This window comes from Microcaecilia unicolor, chromosome 1 (assembly GCF_901765095.1).
Source record: "Microcaecilia unicolor chromosome 1, aMicUni1.1, whole genome shotgun sequence".
NCBI classification, from domain to species: domain Eukaryota; kingdom Metazoa; phylum Chordata; class Amphibia; order Gymnophiona; family Siphonopidae; genus Microcaecilia; species Microcaecilia unicolor.
In genome coordinates, this window is record NC_044031.1 from 659681904 (window position 1) to 659701355 (window position 19452).

The window sequence follows — 19452 nt, forward strand, 5'->3', positions numbered from 1 at the left end:
TTTTTTTTTTTGAGGGAGGAAGACAGTTCCAGAAATTATGCCTTATACTGACGCAGAAGGGTCATAAGAGACCAGGCCCTCTGCAGCTTTACCTTTGGTTTGTTTGGGGTTGGTAGTATGAATAGGATTTATAACCTTTGCTGATTGTTTTTGTTTGCTACCAGCATTCTTCATTTTTCCTTGTCATCTTTACGCATGATTTTAAACTTACAATGCTGACACTCGGTTGCCAGTTGTAAGCGTTGGGGCTGGAATCCCAATATATCCCTACCCTGACGTAAGTATTTGCACTGTGCTGAGAAGTGGACATTGAGGGGGAGGGGAAATAACGATTTATTCAGGTAATATAAGAATGGTGATATACAGACAGTATGTGTAGCGTCATAATTTTAAGCCATTGCTCTTTGTATTGGTAAATAATTCAGGGAAATTCAAACTTGCTAAATAATTATAAGACACCTCTAAGAAGTTTGAAAATATCTAACCTCAGTTTGAGGTTCCAATTTGAGTAGTTTGAATATTCTGATTCCCGTGTTGGAATCTTTGAATATATACCTCCAAATAAACCACCCGCAAACTGAGGTTAGATATTGTCAAACTTCTTTGTACTGGTATTCATAGTTTGTATTGTTGCTGTTTGTTTTTTAATCACCAATAAAAAGTGTTCAATATAAAATAAAGATAAAAGTCAGAAAATAAGAGGAGAATTACATCCATAAAACAGCAAGGTAAACGATCTGCAGACTCCGAAGTGGAAATAAACAGAGCAGATTAGTGGTAGATATACAGAAACTTTAATAGTAGAGTTGCAAACTAATATGTTGCCCGGCACTGGCCATGTTTCACCCAGAAGGGCTGTGTCAGGGGCTATGTTGTGGTTTTCACTATCAAAAGCTTGTTAAAAGGTGCTATTGTCCAACATAAAGTAATAAAAGCCAAGCGTGAACCCTACCATAGTAGAAAAAACCAGCACAAGCTCAATTCACACAACCAAGGCAAACTTTCAGTAAAATGGCAGGGTGTACACTGGCATCTCACTGTTGTTGGAAATTTGGATCACTCAGTGAAACAGTGATAAATTTTAATTAAGATAAGTTCGCTCCTGTCTGCTCCTTTTCCGGTGCTTTTGATATCTATCTATCTATCTATCTATCTATCTATCTATCTATCTATCTATCTATCTATCTATCTATCTATCTATCTATCTATCTATCTATCTATCTATATCTATATAGATGTTATTTATTTTACATTTTTGGATGTAGGCTCTCAGCCTACAGATTTGAGGGTCTTTTCTGTATACGGATGCCTATTGCACGTTTTTACACTCCTGCTTTAATATTATTATACAGAAAATGTAAGTAACAAATAAAACAACATTTGGACACAAATAAAATAAATTAAGGGTACATATTTAGACAGTGTCTATGATGTATAGAGCTTTCAAGTGCGCTGTTTTGTGGCTGAACCCACTGAAATTTAAGCTCAGCTGTAGGTTCAGCCTATACTGAACTCTCTTTTGTTCCCTTTTCATCAAAGTGTTACAGGATTGTCCTCTCTAAGCATCTGATATACCTTTTCAAGGACTGACTATTTTTTGATTTTGGATATATTTTTTTTGTCTCTCCCTTGGGGTTTTGTGTAGTTGGCGCTGATAGTTAAAGCATGGAAGTTACCGCTTTGTTAGACAGTGGCTCTGTGACACAGACACGTTCGTTTATGTTTGGCTCCGCATGGTTGTTACCTTGAGATTTTGCTCAGGACAGGTTATTCCACGAGGCCTTCACTGCTTAGGAGAATTGCTACTGTTTTTGGTACTTTTTGACTCCTGGCACCAGGGGCGTAGTCAGACAACAAATTTTGGGTGGGCCTAGGCAAGAAGTGGGTGGGCACCAAGTGTTCTCCCCCCTCCCAACCACCACCAAAAAAAAATATTTCAGCTGGCGGGAAAATGCTGCTTTACACCTTGGCAGTATGCAGCAGGCATGCACTGAAAACTGAGCGTGTGCAGGTGCCAGTATCGTGGAGAGTACTACTACTACTACTATTTAGCATTTCTATAGCGCTACAAGGCGTACGCAGCGCTGCACAAACATAGAAGAAAGACAGTCCCTGCTCAAAGAGCTTACAATCTAATAGACAAAAAAATAAAGTAAGCAAATCAAATCAATTAATGTGTACAGGAAGGAGGAGAGGAGGGTAGGTGGAGGCGAGTGGTTACGAGTCAAAAGCAATGTTAAAGAGGTGGGCTAGCGTTTTTGTTGCCATCAGGGAGAAGTCTTCAGCTGGCCGAGCCTGAGATCCCCATCAGCTACCGCTAAATGTGTGCTACTGTTGGGTGGGCCCCGGCCCACCTGTGGCTACGCCACTGCCTGGCACAGGCCTAGTGCAGGAACACAGCCTTGTCGAGTTCATTGGGCCACGGATTGTCTTGACTTTGTATCAAAATCTGTATCACAGACACCCTTGTTCTAATAAAGACTGGTTGACGTGATTCATAGTTTCTCCATCATCTTTTGTCGTTCCTCGCTTTTTATCTCCTACATTTCATCATTATGGGGACCATATCCTTCCTCTGCTTATCTACACTGCTGTTTAACGTGCTCATTCCGTGCCTCCTTCTGTGTTAGCTGTTTAACATGGAAATTACATGTATACATCGTGACTGCTCATGCTCTGCCCAAACATTTCCCTGGGCCTGCATGCACTGTGCATACTTTAAAGCATGACCTAAGGTTATAAGAGAGTTTTTACATATGCATAAATCAGCATTTTCGGCTAGATTCAGTAGATAGTGTTCAAAGTTAGGCACCGGCAAAAATCGGCACGATTCTATAAAGGGCACCTGGGATGAGCGCCCTTTATCGAACAGCACATAGCACTGTTTCCTGTGGCTAAAATAAGGTGCCAGGATTTATGCCTGCTGAAACCAGCTGTAAATCCTGGCACACAAGTTGGACACACATCCCCCCAATTCTGTAACACCACATGCAACTTTTGGGACTGCCCATGTCCCTCCCATGTTGCGTGCCAGAGAATTTAGGCATGATTCTTTATAGAATTGTGCATAGTACCAATTAACGCCAGTGACTAATTGTTAACAATTATTGAGTGTTGATGGCTAATTAACTAATTTAGTTGCTCACGCAACTCAGGATCACGCCCAAATTTGGGAGACCTTTATAGGATCCGGGGGTTTATGGATGAAAAGGGTTTATAAATGACCTCTTATGTGTCTGTGCCTTGGGCAATTTTCTAGTGTGTAAAAAAACATTATTTCATAGCGTGTTCTGCATGCTCAGGTACCTTGTAAATTTACCCCCATAAAGATCAGTCCCTACTCTCTGGAATTTACAATCTTGTCCAGATTAATGCAGAACAAAAAACAAATCCGGTAAGAGGATACAAGCTGGAGCAGCAAAGGTGTGACTGAAAACAATGAAGCAGATGGCTATAGGTGGGGATTAAATTCAGGATCATTAACTGTGATACTGGGGCTGTAAATACCTACACGAGAACTTGGATTACGTATGCTATCACTGATCAGTCAATTTTACTGAGAGCCAGATGCACTAACTCCATGGAAAGAGCCCTTCCCTTACTGATCTCTTAACGAATTGGTAAAAAACGGGCATGCATGAAGGAAATCACATGCAAATGAGCTGCTCGCTGTTAGCTCATTTACACGCAATTTCCTTCCTAAGGAGGGGAAGCCTGTCGGCCAGCTGAGCATGCGCAGAGCAGCCAATCGTTATGCTGGCTGCTCTGCGCATGCCAAAGATGGCTTCATACACGCCCTTCACTCAAAAAAAAAAAAAGAACCTCCCTGATGAGCACTTGGACGTTTTCCCCTTCAGATTTTGTGATGGGCGTCCTTCTCTTGGACGTGTTTTTCTTACGTGCCCAAAATGACCATGCTGGAGAGATTCGGGGATCGGGACGTGCAAGGATGTCCAAATCAAAACTTTTTGGACGCCCCTTTCGATTATGTCCCTCCAGGTCTCTCTCAGCCAATCACAGTGCATTTAGCTGACACCAGTGACAGTTAAACGCGCTGTGATTGGCTGAGAGAACTGGAGGGGCATAATCGAAAGGGACGTCAAAATTGTTTTGATTTGGACATCCTTGCATGTCCCAATCCCTGATTCTCTCCGGCGATTTTCGGGCATGTAAGAAAAACACGTCCAAGAGAAGGACGCCCATCACAAAATCTGAAGAAAAAATACGTCCAAGTGTTCGTCAGGGACGTCCTTTTTTTTTTTTGAGTGAAGGACGTCCAAGTGTTAGGCACTTGAAAGGACATCCCTGAAGAGCACTTGAACGTTTTTTTTCTTCTGATTTTTGCGATGAGGGTCCTCCTCTGCATGGGTCCTGCTCACAGCAGCCCCAACGAGAGGTGCAGACCCCTCATTAGGTTTTCCACGGTGCATGGGGTTGGAAATGATAGTGCATTGCAATCTAATTCACATTATAATAGTAATTAGCTCATTTGCATTCCATTTTGGTTAGCTGCTACCGTGACAGGAAAATGGCTCGGAGAACCCTTTTGTGCAAGTCCCGGTTTACTACTTGTGCGCTAAACTGGCTAGAACCAGTTTAAAAACCACGTTGCTGGCTCATTAAGTTTAGTGCACCTGGCCCTGAGTGCAGAAATGTCTAAAACATCAACCCATATAGGGCCTTATTCTTTAAAGGTTATACTCTTAAACTTATACTCCTAAATTTATGCTCCTAAATTACGAATGTAATCTATGCTCCAAAATAGATTAAGGGGCGGGCCTCTTTACTAAGTCATGTAGGCGTCTACGCGTGCCCCAATGCATGTCAATTCAGAGTTACCATCCAGCTACCACATGGCCCGTGCAATAATTTAATTTTTTACGCGCGTCCGCTATGCGTACCAGAAAATATATTTTATTTTCTGGCAAAAATCGGCGGTAACTCTGACTTGATGCGCATAGACGATTACTGCACGGTTAACACAGGAGACCTAACTGCTAAGTCAATGGCTGGCGGTAAGGTTTCAGACCCCAAATTGACGCGCACCAATTTTAATTTTGCCGCACGTCCATTTTCGGCAAAAATTTTAAAAAAAAGGCCTTTTATACAGGTGCACTGAAAAATGGATCTGTGTTCATCTATAATACGTGCCTACTCTACTGCAGCCCATTTTTCAGCGCACCTTAGTAAAAGGACCCCTAAGCTTGTAATTTAGGAGCATAGATTTAGGAGCATAACCTTTATACAATAAGGCCCATATCATCTAAATAAGTTGAGAAATATACTCCAAGTCCAGGGTCTCATTTGACACATTTTTCTATGGGAAAAGCAGTCTGAAAGAGAAGAGTTTTCAGGCTCCATTTCAGTCTGGCCAGAGGGGTAGCCTGGTGCATGTGTGTAGAAAAGCTATTCCGGGTATCAAGGTGAAAAGCATGCAGCTGATGGGTCAGGAGAGTACAAATAAGAGTAAAGCTGGTTGATGAATGAAGTGGGGGAAGAAGATTGTATAGGGGGAAAAAGGAAAAGAAACATCAAAGAGAATTCAAGAAGTCGCTGTTTGATACAGGGGTGATTCTGATCCCCTCCCCCCTTTAAACCTCCCAGAAACAGTAATTTTAAAAAGAGAAAAAAAAAGAACCTATCTCCTGGGCACGTGGAGGAAAGTTTTGAAAGCTACTTCTGTGTTCTGTGTGTAGAAATAGCTCCTTATAAAACTGTGTGTGTGATTGCATAAAGTTATACATATATAACACGACCTTTACTATCTGATTTGAGTGGTGGCATTCATGGGGGCAGGGTTGGGCAATGTTAATGTTTATGCACACAGTTTATAAAATGCATATAAATTAACCCACAAAATGTGGGCATGGTGAACAGCATGTGTACATATAAGCATCCAAGCTCTCAGTTATCATTTCCAAAACAGAAGTCTACTGTACGCATCCTCTTGTTTTGAAAATTTGCTGGTATGTGCACAGGGAAAAGTGTGTGTATACTATTCACACATGCACTGAGGTGTAAAATTATCCTGTCTACTACATATGCAGTTCTTGTTAACGAGTTAACAAGTGCAGCTGATGGTGAATATATGTTTGTTACATAGCTGCAGTGCAAGCTACATGAAGATAAATCTAATGCTGCCAACTGGCTCCAGTTTTTAGGACCAAGTAATCTAGACCTGGTTTTACCCTGCTGCATAAATGAACTGTTCTGATTTTCCTAGGGGGAAAAAAATCCTACAACATGTCCATGCAAGCAGGGAAGAGAGGGCAGGGGCATTAAACTATTAAAAAAAAACCCATAAGAAATGCCATGCTGGGTCCGACCACATGTCCATCAAGCCCATCATCCTGTTTCTAACAGCGACCAGTCCAGGTCATGGGACAGGGGTGGGCAACCACGGTTCTCGAAAGCCACAATCCAGTCAGGTTTTCAACATTTCCACAATGAATATGCATGAGATCTATTTGCTTACAATGGAAGCAGTACATTGCATATTCATTGTGGAACTCTTGAAAACCCGACTGGATTGTGGCCCTCGAGGATCATGGTTGTCTACCCCTGTACCAAGAAGTACCCAGTAGATCCCAAGAAGTAGATTACTGCCTACTCACAGTGGCTTTTCCATGTCTTCTTAACTCATTACTGTTCATGGACTTTTCCTCCAGGGAATTTCACAACCCATTTTTAAACCCAACTGTACCAAATTGTCTTGATCACATCCTCTGCTAAGAAATTCCACAGCCTACAAAGTGCTTTCTCCGATTGGCTTTAAATATACTGCCTATTAGTTTCCTGGAATGTGCCCTAGTGTTAGTGATGTTGGAAAGGGTTGCTCAAACACAGCACAAACAAAATGTGTTTTACCTCTCGCCTAGACTACTGCAATTTGCTTCTCGCTGGTCTCCCGCTCAGCCATCTATCTCCTCTTCAATCTGTCCAAAACTCTGCTGTGCGTCTTATATTCCGCCAGAGTCGCTATACTCACATTAGCCCTCTCCTCAAGTCGCTTCACTGGCTCCCTATCTGCTTCCGCATACGGTTCAAACTTCTGCTTTTGACCTACAAGTGCATCCACTCCGCAGCTCCTCAGTATCTTTCCGCTCTCATCTCTCCCTACAATCCTCCCCCTGAACTCCGTTCGCTGGGTAAATGTCTCCTGTCGTCCCCCTTCTCCCCCACTGCTAACTCCCGGCTCTGTTCCTTCTATCTCGCTGCTCCCTATGCCTGGAATAGACTCCCTAAGCCAGTACATCAGGCTCAGTCTCTGGCTGTCTTCAAGTCTAGGCTTAAAGCCCACCTCTTTGCTACTGCTTTCGACTCCTAACCATGACTCTCTTACTCAACACCCCCACTTATCACCCCTACCACTGCAATTTCCCCACCCCTAGCTGTCTGTTCGTCTGTCCAATTTAGATTGTAAGCTCTGTTGAGCAGGGACTGTCTTTTTCATGTTGATTTGTACAGCGCTGCGTAAGTCAAGTAGCGCTATAGAAATGTTTAATAGTAGTAGTAAGTTATTTCTTTGGGAGCCCAATTTCCCTTAAATGTCCCTGCAGCTGCTTAGTGAAATCTGAGGGTATCAGCAGTAACAGCAAAGAGCTTCAAAATGCTATGGAAACTGAGAAGGATCAGAAACTACTTTCCCAGACAGACAGACCGCTTAATAGGACAATCCTTAATATGACCCCAACTTGACTACTGCAACGCAGCATATGTTGAACGCTTTTCACTACCCATGTTCTCAAATACCTGAAATGAATTGTTTATCTATTTTCTTCTAATTTTATTGTGTATTTTCTAAATTCTTTACTGGAATATTACTCTGTATTTCTATTCTGGAAATGGCGATCGCCACTAGGGTATTTGTAAAGCCACATTGAGCCTGCAAAGAGGTGGGAAAATGTGGGATATAAATGCAGAAAATAAATAAATATGTAGGATGCAAAGAAAGCACGCTGAAATCACTACAGACTATTCAAAACACGGCAGCAAGACTAATATTCAGAAAATCGAAATACAAAAAAGCAACACCACTGCTAATCATACTACACTGGCTCCCAATAAAGGCCAGACTGATTTTCAAAATACTGTTCGGCTTATCTCCTGAAAACATGATAGACCTGATAGAATCAACACCATGAAATGCGTGACCAGGAATATTGCTCCACCTACCCAAATGCAGAAACATAACCTACAAGTCAATCTATACAGCAGGCTTCGACTATCTGGGTTCCAAATGGTGGAACACAGTTCCCAAGGCCATAAGAAGCATACATAACTTATCTACAATTCAGAAGAGAACTTAAAAATGTACCTTTTCAGAAAGTTTCATGGTTAACTAATAACCAATAGTAACATAGTAAATGCAGTAAATGCGCAAACAACTCTAATCCTTGACAACCATGAGAAACACTAAACGTGGTAACCAAAATGTACGAAAGGATTATAAATGAATAAAACATTGAAAGCACACAAAAACAATTTCAGTATCTGCCTGTCACAAGAAACACCAAGAGATGTCTTCAGTTCAGAGGAAAACCACCAAACATATCCACTCAAGAAATCTGAGTAACCACCACTGCTAACAAATGTTTCAAGTTGATTGTAAATGGTTAAATAACAACATAACCCATTTAACTGAAAGAATGTAATTCAATTGACTGATGAATGTAAGCCACATTGAACCAAAACTTGTTTTTGGATAATTGGGGGATATAAGAATGAATGAATGAATGAATGAATGAATGAATGAATGAATCATGGGCGTAGCCAGACTTCGGCGGGAGGGGGGTCGAGAGCCCGAGGTGAGGGGGCACATTTTAGCCGCCCCCCCGGTCACCATTGCCGACACCCCCCGCCACCGCCAGCACCCCCACCACCAACTTTGTGACCCCCCCCTGCTGACGACCCTCTCGAACCCCCGCCCGCCGTCGCCTACCTTTGCTGGCGGGGGACCCCAACCCCCGCCAGCCGAGGTCCTCTTCTTCCTTCGTTCTGTTTCTGAGTCTGATGTATGTGCAGGACGTCAGACTCAGAAACAAAACGAAGGAAGAAGACTTCGGCTGGCGGGGGTTGGGGACCCCCGCCAGCAAAGGTAGCAGACGGCGATGGTGGGTTGGCGGTGGAAGGGGGGGTTGAGAGGGTCGTCGGCAGGGGGGTCCAGGGCCAAATCTACAGGGGCCCAGGCCCCCTGTGGCCCCTAGTAGCTACGCCCCTGGAATGAATAAATAAATAAACAAACAATGACATCTGTTGATCATTTAGGGCACCTTTTACTAAGCAGCGGTAAGCCCAACGGAGGCTTATCGCTCGCTAAACAGGAAGTACCACCGGGCTACTGCAGCAGCCCAGCGGTACTTCCCACCCCTAGCACGCTGTCATATCCGGCGCTACAAAATATATTTATTTTTGTAGTGCCGGAGTGTACCCGGCGGTAATCACTGCCCGGTTACCACTGGGTTAGCGTGGGAGCCCCCTTACTGCCACCTCAATGGGTTGCGGTAAGGGCTCCCCTCTGAAATGGCCATGCGGCAAGTGCTTTACTTGCCGCATGGCCATTTCCTGCAGGAAAGAGAGACTTCCCTTCTACCCGCTGCGGTAAAAGCGGGCCTCGGTGTGGGTGAAAAAACACACGCTGATGCCAGCGCAGGCCTTTTTTTGCTGCAGCTTGGTAAAAGGAGCCCTTATTTACTTGAATCTGATATTATCTTGTTTCAGTTAATGAGATCTTTATTTTGGGCAAGACACTTGGGGCCCTTTTACTAAGCTGTGTTAAGTGCTACCACAGCTAAACCTGTGCACACTAACTGCGTGCTAAAACAAATTTGTAATTTTTTCTTGGAGGGGACATTTCTGGGGATGGAGAATGGACGTTCCTGTGCTAATCAGTTAATACAGTGACATTATTGCATGTTAACTGATTAGCATAGGAACAGCACATGAGCCTTTACCATCTACAAAATGGGTGCTGGTTTAATACTCACATGCTAATGGCAACATTAGTGCATGACCAAAAAAAAATTAACGGAAGAGCAATTGGTAAATCCGAAACAATAAACAAATTATCTTTCTCTTAAAACTTGAGAAAGAGTATGCCGCAGATATAATTGTTCTTAATATGAGCCTCAACTGCACCAGGCAGGGCTGGCCCAAGGCAAGATGCCACCTGAGGCAGAGCTAACATGCCCCTCCAGACTGAGATGCCAGCCCCTGGGCGTTTTACCTCGTCACGGTGACGTTCCAAACCCAGCAGCAACAATGATTCCCATATGCTGCCCTGCCGCCGCTGGCACCCGCCTCTTCCCTTTACTGCGGATGCCTGAGCAAAACAGGAAGTTACTTCATGCGGTCGCAGTAAAGGAAAGAGGTGGGTGCCGGCAGCAGCAGGGCAGAGTATGGAAATTGCTGCCACTGTCGGGTTTGGAACGTCACCGTGATGAGGTAAAACGCCGCAAAGCCACCCGAGATGCCGCTCCTGAAGAATGCCACCTGAGGACCCCACATCAGGTGGCCTAAAGGTCGGGCCATCCCTGGCCCCAGGATGTCATAGACTTTTACACATAGTAACATAGTAGATGACGGCAGAAAAAGACCTACACGGTCCATCTAGTCTGCCCAACAAGATAAACTCATATGTGCTACTTCTTGTGTATACCTTACCTTGATTTGTATCTGCCATTTTCAGGACACAAACCGTAGAAGTCTTGCCCAGAACTAGCCCCACCACCCAAACACCAGCCTCGCTTCCCAATGGGATAACCCAATGGGGCACACTCTCATAGGCTCAGTGGCAAGTTGTAAAAAACATAGTGAGAAAGAAGTCCCTGAAGGGAGAAAAAAACCACTACTGGAAAAAACCCAGCTGTCAGTAATATGCCAAAAAATAATAACAAAGGCAACTATACTCAAGTTTTAAGTGGTTGTGTAGTCAAACTGTCTCCTTCAGTTTCAAGACCCGAACTGAGCCACTACATTTGCATATATAACTTTAAATGTAAGCACTTAGCTTTCTTATAGTCTCTTCAATTGTAGAAAATATGATGAAAAACAGCATTTCAAAATTCATTGCACAAAATTCAAAGTCTTAATCCTCAACAAGGACCCCCTTGTTTCGCGAAGCTGCACCAGGAAGTGAAACCTTACTCGACATTAGTGCATGGCCATTAAAGCAAAAAAATGGAAAAAGGCCATTTTTACAGCTGTAGTAAAAATGGCCTTAGCGTGTGGGAAAAACCTGCATATGGTTGTGCTAAGGCCTCTTTATACCGCAGCTTAGTAAAAGAGTCCCTTGTTTTCCTATAACTGATTAATTTCTTTTATTTTATATTGACTTCACCCTTCCTTTAGTTTGAGAACTTTTTTGGCTGATTTATCTTTTTATTATCCTTACTTATGACTTGATTTCTTATTAATTGTATCAGGTTATATTGTATTACAATATATTACTGTATTCTATATTTATTTTGAAACTTAAAAATAAAAGTCAATTGAACGTGTGGAATTCAATTGACTTTTATTTTTAAGTTTCAAAATAAATATAGAGGACAGTAAAACATGGTCATTGCTAGACAACTATGTTAAGTGATATTTGCGTGTAACTTTATTAGGTAAAATCAATTCCTTTTAATCATATGCACATACTGTTCTGCTTTATTCTCTGTTAACCTACTGCTACTTTTTTTTTTTTGCTTTTTGTTTTTGGTTTGTTGCTTTTATTTTAGTCTTTGAAAATGTTTGATGATTAATTAGATACACCACATGGAGCTTGTTCATTTCTTACACATATGTGTATTATTATTATTGTATTATTCTAAAAAACTTATAAATAAAGATTTTAAAAAAGTCAATTTAATCCAAAGGAAAATGTCTCCCATTAAACAATGAGGCAATGCTGTCATCTAGTGGTCAAATTGATAAATGCAAAACATTTTGGCACTACAGAGCAGCCTTTGGAAGGTTTTGTGTTTTTATTTTCTCTCTCATTTTGTAACTATTCATGTAATTACTTTGACAACAAAAGTACAAATTGCCTTGCCAATAAAATTTCATGTATTTATTTATTAAAAAGCATTTAATATGACACTCAATTTAAAAAAGAGGAGAACAAACAATGCAAATCAAGACACAACAAAGCTTTAAGGGTTACACTATCAGGCTTATTTTCGAAAGAGAAGGACGCCCATCTTTCGACACAAACCGGAATATGGGCGTCCTTCTAACAGGGTCGTCCAAATCGGTATAACTGAAAGCCGATTTTGGACGTCCACAACTGCTTTCCGTCGCAGGGATGGCCAAAGTTCAAAGGGGCGTATTAGAGGCTTAGCAAAGGTGGGACTTGGGCATGCCTAACACATGGATGTCCTCGACCCATAATGGAAAAAAAAGGGCGTCCCTGACGAGCACTTGGACGACTTTACTTGGTCCTGATTTTATTACGATCAAGGCACAAAAAGGTGGCTGAAATGACCAGATGACCACTGGAGAGAATCGGGGATGACCTCCCCTTACTCCCCCAGTGGTCACTAACCCTCTCCCACCCTCAAAAAACATCCTTAAAAATATTTTTTTCCAGCCTCTATGCCAGCCTCAGATGTCATAATCAGGTCCATCACAGCAGTATGCAGGTCCCTGGAGCAGTTTTAGTGGGTGCAGTGCACTTCAGGCAGGCGGACCCAGGCCCATCTCCCTTCATACCTGTTATGTTTGTGGAGGAAACAGCGAGCCCTCCAAAACCCACCAGAAACCCACTGTACCCACATCTAGGTGCCCCCCTTCACCTGTAAGGGCTATGGTAGTGGTGTACAGTTGTGGGTAGTGGGTTTTAGGGGGGGTTGGGGGGCTCAGCAGACAAGGTAAGGGAGCTATGTTCCTGGGAGCATTTTATGAAGTCCACTGCAGTGCCCCCTAGGGTGCCCAGTTGGTGTCCTGGCATGTCAGGGGGACTAGAAATGCTGGCTCCTCCCATGAACAAGGGCTTGCCTTTGGTCGTTTCTGAGATGGGCGTCCTTGGTTTCTGTTATCGCCGAAAATCAGAAATGACCAAGTCTAGGGACAACCATCTCTAAGGACGACCTAAATTTCAAGATTTGGGCATTCCTGACCGTATTATCGAAATGAAAGATGGACGTCCATCTTGTTTTGATAATACGGGTTTCCCCACCCCTCCATCGGGACGTTTTGCGAGGACGTCCTCAACAAAACTTGGGTGTCCTTTTCGATTATGCCCCTCTATATAAGCATTAGATGACAGTAGGGGGAGTATGCATTAATATAATTAAAATAAATTAGTCAACACAGCAACCTCCTCTGCTAGTACAACTAGTCATGTTTTAACAACTTTTCAACATTTTTTTTCATGAAACTCTGCCCTCAAATAATGTGTTGAAACAAAAAAGCACCAAGGCTCATTCAAGCCTGGGAAAGTCAAGATTCCTTTAATAGATCTAACACAGGCCACAGTTCAGCGATAAAGCACCTGCGTCAGGAGTCAATAGAATCGGTGTATATAAATTACTAGGTTAAAAGTATGAGCAAGGCAGTTCTCAAGGAGATTGGAGAGAAGGGGGGCACAAGCAACATTTAACCTATCAGGGTAAAGATTACGTTAGCTTAAGACTGACAGTATAATACAAACTATATGTAAACATGTATAAACAGTTGCTCCTACTGCCGATAAGCAATTTTCAGGTCTACTGTATTTGGAGATTCTGCCTTGACTGGATCCCAGTACTATACCAACCCATCCATGTACATATAGATGCTCAAACAATATCTGCCTATCACAAGAAACACCAAGAACGATCTTCAATTCAGAGGAAAACCACCAACACATACGCTCGAGATATCTTACTGAGTAACCACTACTGGTAACAAATGTTTCAAGCTGATTGTAAATGGTTAACTAACAATATAACCCATTTAAGAATGTAGTTCAATTGACCGATGAATGTAAGCCACTATGGAAGGAAGAGAAGCCATGAAAAGAGCATATAGTAGTTCAAATGTTTCATATGAATGCATGCACAAGACACTGAAGATCTGCAGTCCCAGTCTGTACCTGAGATAAGGAGACGACATAACGAAAAAGAGGTGAGATCTGTTTATCAAATGCAAGTTGCACATCAAAATAAATGTCTAGAATTTGTATTAGGCCTTTGGGCATCGCTTCTGTTCCCAGAACAGCTGGTAATAAGGTAAAACCAGATCACTAGCTATCTATCTATACACACATACATATATTATTTATTTATTAGGATTTATTTACCGCCTTTTTGAAGGAATTCACTCAAGGCGGTGTACAGTAAGAATAGATCAAACATGAGCAATGGACAATTACAGCAGTAAAAATATTCAGTAAAAAATATAGGCTGATGACCACCAGTACGAACACAGACAGTGACGATGTTCTGGCCACCTCTGTTCCACTTGTATTAGTGAGATAAGGAGAACATAAAGGAGTGAATTCTATAAATCACACCTAAAATATGGTACCATAAGAACCAGCTTAAGTGCTATTTTATAAGCTGCGCCTACGTGGTTTATAGAATAGCGCTTACGTTCCAGGGGTCACGCGTAAATTGTGGTGAAAATGCCCCGCCTAAATTTATGCACGGATCCCACTTATTCTATAATTGCTTGCGTAATCCAAATCCACACTCACTATCCTCCCTGAACCACCCATGACCCTCCCATTTCTGTGCCCTCATTTTCAAGAAGTACGTAAAATTTAGGCTCAGATCACATGCCTAAATTTACACATGTACATCTTAATTGATTCCAATTAGTGCCAATAATTGCTTGTTAAAAAAATAATTATGGCACTAATTGGCTCATTATTCAATTAAATTGCACATGCAGTTTTTGGCAACTTTTATAGAATTAGGGGAATAACGAGCAAGAGATGAGATCTGTTTGTTGAATGCCAGATGCAAACTGAAATAAACACTAAGGGGTGACCCCAAGATGGTGCTTGACTGAGTAACACATTGTTATTCGGGGCGTGAGCCCTTGAGCCCAGGCTGAGGCCTAGTATAGGATTCTGGCCAAGGCCTAGGGTAGACCAAACAGGCCCTGCGCACCACCCCAGCCACCAAGCCCCGCACACACATAACAGCCAATGGGCACCACCAGAAAATGGGAGATAGAGCATTCAGGCGGGTCTCATGGCCCATCGGGAACCCACTCGTGCAGAGTCCAAGCAAGCGAGCCTCACAGCAGACTGGGAACCCAGTCACACTCTGGGAAGGGAGAAAGAACAACAAAGGTTCCCTATGGAACTGGAGCACAAGCAGCACACACAGTGCAGGGTAGAGACACAAGGGAAGGAGTGAGAGGCAGAAGCCTCTAAAGGTATACAAGGCTGTGCCACAGGGCGATCAAGAATATAGAAAGCCCTAGAGGGGATACTTCCTCCCAGGAGGACAGAGGCCCAGATGCATCAATCAAACGTTAAAAAAAACTAATACATAAAAGTTCTAACGAATTTGAAAAAACGTAGAATGCACCAAAAAAAACAAGTCGCACACGTTCGGTGCGGTATTCAAAAGTACAATGTATTAAACATTCGTAATCCCCGTCGGTAATCGGCCCCTAAAGCATGCGCAGAGCAGCCAAGCGTTATGCTGGCTGCTCTGCGCATGCCACAATCGTCAAAACAACAAAAAAAAAACCCACAACACAAACACGTGGCTCCCCGCTTCCCCCTGCACTAGAAGAAAATAAAACAAAAATCGAAATAGATCAGAAGGGGACAAGGGCGCTCGTCAGGAGCGTCCTGTATGGACAGCCTTGCCCCCCCCTGCTGCTCCCTGCTTCTCGCCGCTTCCCCCTGCATGAAAAATCTTAATTTAGTAGCCCCGGTCCCCCTCCCTTCCTGTTCCTTTCTCTCTTCTCTGTCAAAGCTCCGCCTCCCAACATCCTCCGCCCCCGTGCCCCACCCCCGCCCCTGAGGTCGTCGCCGCCACTCTCCCCTCCACCGGGACCCCCCTCCGCATTACCGGGCCCGCGCAGCGCCTCTCACCTCTGTCTGAAGGCGCTGCACGGGCAGGAAGATCTGTTCGTCGCTGAGTCTTCATGACGTCTCTCCTTCCCTGACCTGGGCCCTGGATATTATAGGTGTTAATTGGCACTAATTAGCTGTTATGTGTGTATAACCACCCTTAGTTGGGGTTCTGCAAATTGCAAATGCAGAATCCATCACAAGCAACTTATGGGGGGGGGGGGGGCATGGGAGGGTCATGGATGGGTCAGGGGCATGCCTACCACATGCATGGCGATTTTACCTTCAACAGATGGCCCTCACTCGAGTCCCTGAAGAAAGCTTATTGAAACCCTGCAGTTGTTCATTCCAGGGGAGTTTGGTGTGATCTCTGAAATATTTTGGAAGTTTTGTGCCTGCTGGAGCCCAAGGTGTCATTCAACGTTAGCTGACGCCAGCTCACAAGATAAGTACTTTTTCATTCACTTTCATATGCTGGCTGATTAATATTATGTTATTATTCATTATATTTGTGCACATTTATTTAATAGCACAGTTGGGCATATGATTGCACAAGAAGTATCACTTGGAGTGAGTTGCTTGATAAATGAAGTGCAATACTTTACCCTTTAGTGGTCACTGAAGCCGACTACCACGTGGGTGTGTTAATATATCTGAAGGCACTTCTTAAATTTTAGTGCTTTCTCCTGGTTTTGGTTGGTATTATATCATTTTCCCAGTGAGTTCTTGGATTATTTGGTTTGGGTGTACAGTTAGGCACAAGCATATACACCAGCCTTTGAGTTAGCGTAGGAGCTCACTCTTAAAGTTAGGTGCATAAACTGTAGACTTACATTAACATCTGGGTGCAACGTTATTTTGTAAAGAACGTTCAACTCAGAGTGCTGCTTATAGAATAGCACGCTGTGCTGATTTTTTTCCGGCACATTTACTGAATAGCAATTCGTGACATCATTCATGCATGTAAGCACGCCTATTCTAGAAATTAGTGTGTGCAATTGGCACCTATGTTTAGGCACTCTTTACACAACTGCATTTCTATGGAGTTGTACACTGAGGTAGACCAGTAGTGAGAGTGGAGCAATCCAGCTGGTGCTATTTAGTACCCACTTCACCTCTCTCCTCAACACCAGAGGGGAGAACCTGACAGACTTGGAGTAAAGTTGATTCCTTGGGCTTTACCTGTAGTCCTGTGTTCACGGTCAGTAGTGGAGCTTCATCATTCTCCAGGACAACAGCTACAGAGATGGTCATCGGTTGACTCCATTTGCCAATCTCAGAGGCATTGGCCATGATGGTGAAGCTGTCAGTGCTGGACTCACTACCATCATGCTGATATATGATCAGCTGCTGCTCCACCTGCAGAGTCAAACAGAAGGGTGAAGGCACTTTCCTCTCTGATATAATGCTGCGTATCACACTTTGATAACCAGGCAAGCTGCGTGGGACTTTATCATATCATATCTTATTACGCCTATATTAGCAACAATTCCAAATTCAAGACTGCCATGTGCACTGTAAGAACAGCAACAGTGCAATCAAATTTAAATTACTTCCCCATTTTGAAAGGCTTAGAAGTGACTGTGGAGAAATTAGGTCTTATCTGATAATTTTCTTTGCATTAGTCCTTTCCACTGTTCCAGAACCTGTGGGACAGTTGTGTCCATCAACCAGCAGGTGGAGATAAAACTGAGTATTTACATAGACAAGCAGTAAGGAGAAATTCAGAATAAACACAACAGCCTTAAAGAACTCAATAACCAGAACGAATCAGATGAGCTACTGGACAACTTGTAGAGAACAAGAGATATGCAGGAAGCACCATGAAAGGTGACAGTCGTTATCTGACCCATTACTTTAAGTGCATCAAGTATTGCCATTCTGGGACAGACCAAAGGTCCATCAAGTCCAGCATCCTGTTTCCAACAGTGGCCAATCCAGGTTACAAGTACCTGGCAAGATCACAAAACAGTACAATACATTTTATGCTGCTTATCCTAGAAATAAGCAGTGGATTTTCACCAAGTCCATTTTAATAATGGCTTATGGACTTTTCTTTTAGGAAGCAATCCAAACCTTTTTTAAACCCCGCCAAGCTAACTGCTTTTACTACATTCTCTGGCAAAAAATTCCACAGTTTAATCACATGTTGAGTGAAGAAATATTTTCTCCAATTCATTTTAAATTTACTACTTTGTAGCTTCATTGCATGCCCCCTAGTCCTAATATTTTCAGAAAGAGTAAACAAGCGATTCATGTCTACCCGTTCCACTCCACTCATTATTTTATAGACTTCTATCATATCTCCCCTCAGCTGTCTTTTCTCCAAGCTGAAGAGCTGTAGCCGCTTTAGCCTTTCCTTATGGGGAAGTCGTCCTATCCCCTTTATCATTTTCATCGGCCTTCTCTGTACCTTTTTTAGTTCCACTATTGGGCTCATTTTCAAAAGAGAAAAATGTCCAAAAAGTGGCATAAGTCTGCATTTGGATGTTTTTCTCACAGTGAACCCCAAACAAAAGATACATATTTTTCTTTTTTGAAAATGACCTTCTTTCCTATTTGGATTTTGGACATTTTTTGCAAAACATGCAAAGTTGGACTTAGACGTCATATCGAAAATGCTCCTCCTGTAAACTTCCTCCTTCGCCGGTAGGGCTGAGCCACCGTCCTGGGCTTAGCACTCCACTCTCAGTCACCGCAAAGTAAACACCTAGCCAATGCCAGTGAGGGAAAAATCTCTTTTATTGTAGTCCACATCCACAGCACATGAGCAAGTTTAGGTACACCCCCTCCCCCAGTCTCAAAACCCCAAAGAAACAGTCCCAGTACTTCAGGAGTCCTTTGTACCCCTTAGGCAATGGATAGGCTTCTCCTCCTTCCCTCCGAAATAAACACTTTACCTCAGTGATTTCAGTAGCTTTAGTTCTCAGCAGTACCAGCTCAATTCTGCCTTTTCCCCCAACCAGGAAACTCCAATCTTTGAGGTTCCCTGCCAGAGCAGTGCTCCTCCCTCTACACAGCAACAACAACTCTGTGGCCTCCCACCCACTGCTCTTCTCTCTAGACCAAAGTCTTTTATCTGGACCCCTCCACCTCCATGCGTTCCTCCTCACCGGGTATAACAGCAGGTAGATCGGTCTCACTCACTTCCCATTCCATGTCCTTTCTCTCCCTTTCCTCTGCCCCTCTTCTCTTCAAATCCTCCAGGAAAGCAGCCCTCTCCTTCTAACAGGTGGCAGGAATTATGTACTGATTCTTAAGCCAGGGAACCTGATTCCCTGGTTCATGCACCCCCTCCTGGTAACTACTGCCTCTCCATTCTCCTCACTGCTGCTGCCAGCTCCTGGAATCCAATCCGGGTTTTGGGTCCCACCCCTTCCCCTGCTGGATTCTGGATAGGGTAGTTCTGGCTCCCCCGGCTTCAAGAGGGATTCCCAGGGTCCTGTCCTATT

The 19452-nt window shown here is 43.2% G+C and overlaps 1 protein-coding gene across 1 annotated transcript in view; it reads right to left on the bottom strand.

Annotated features, from left to right (window-relative positions):
* The window catches only part of CSPG4 (chondroitin sulfate proteoglycan 4), a 195435-nt gene that overhangs the window by 51322 nt on the left and 124661 nt on the right, over positions 1-19452 (bottom strand). Inside the window, 1 exon segment of the mRNA XM_030186859.1 lies at positions 17183-17359. Within this exon segment, the coding sequence (XP_030042719.1) occupies positions 17183-17359 (177 nt within the window).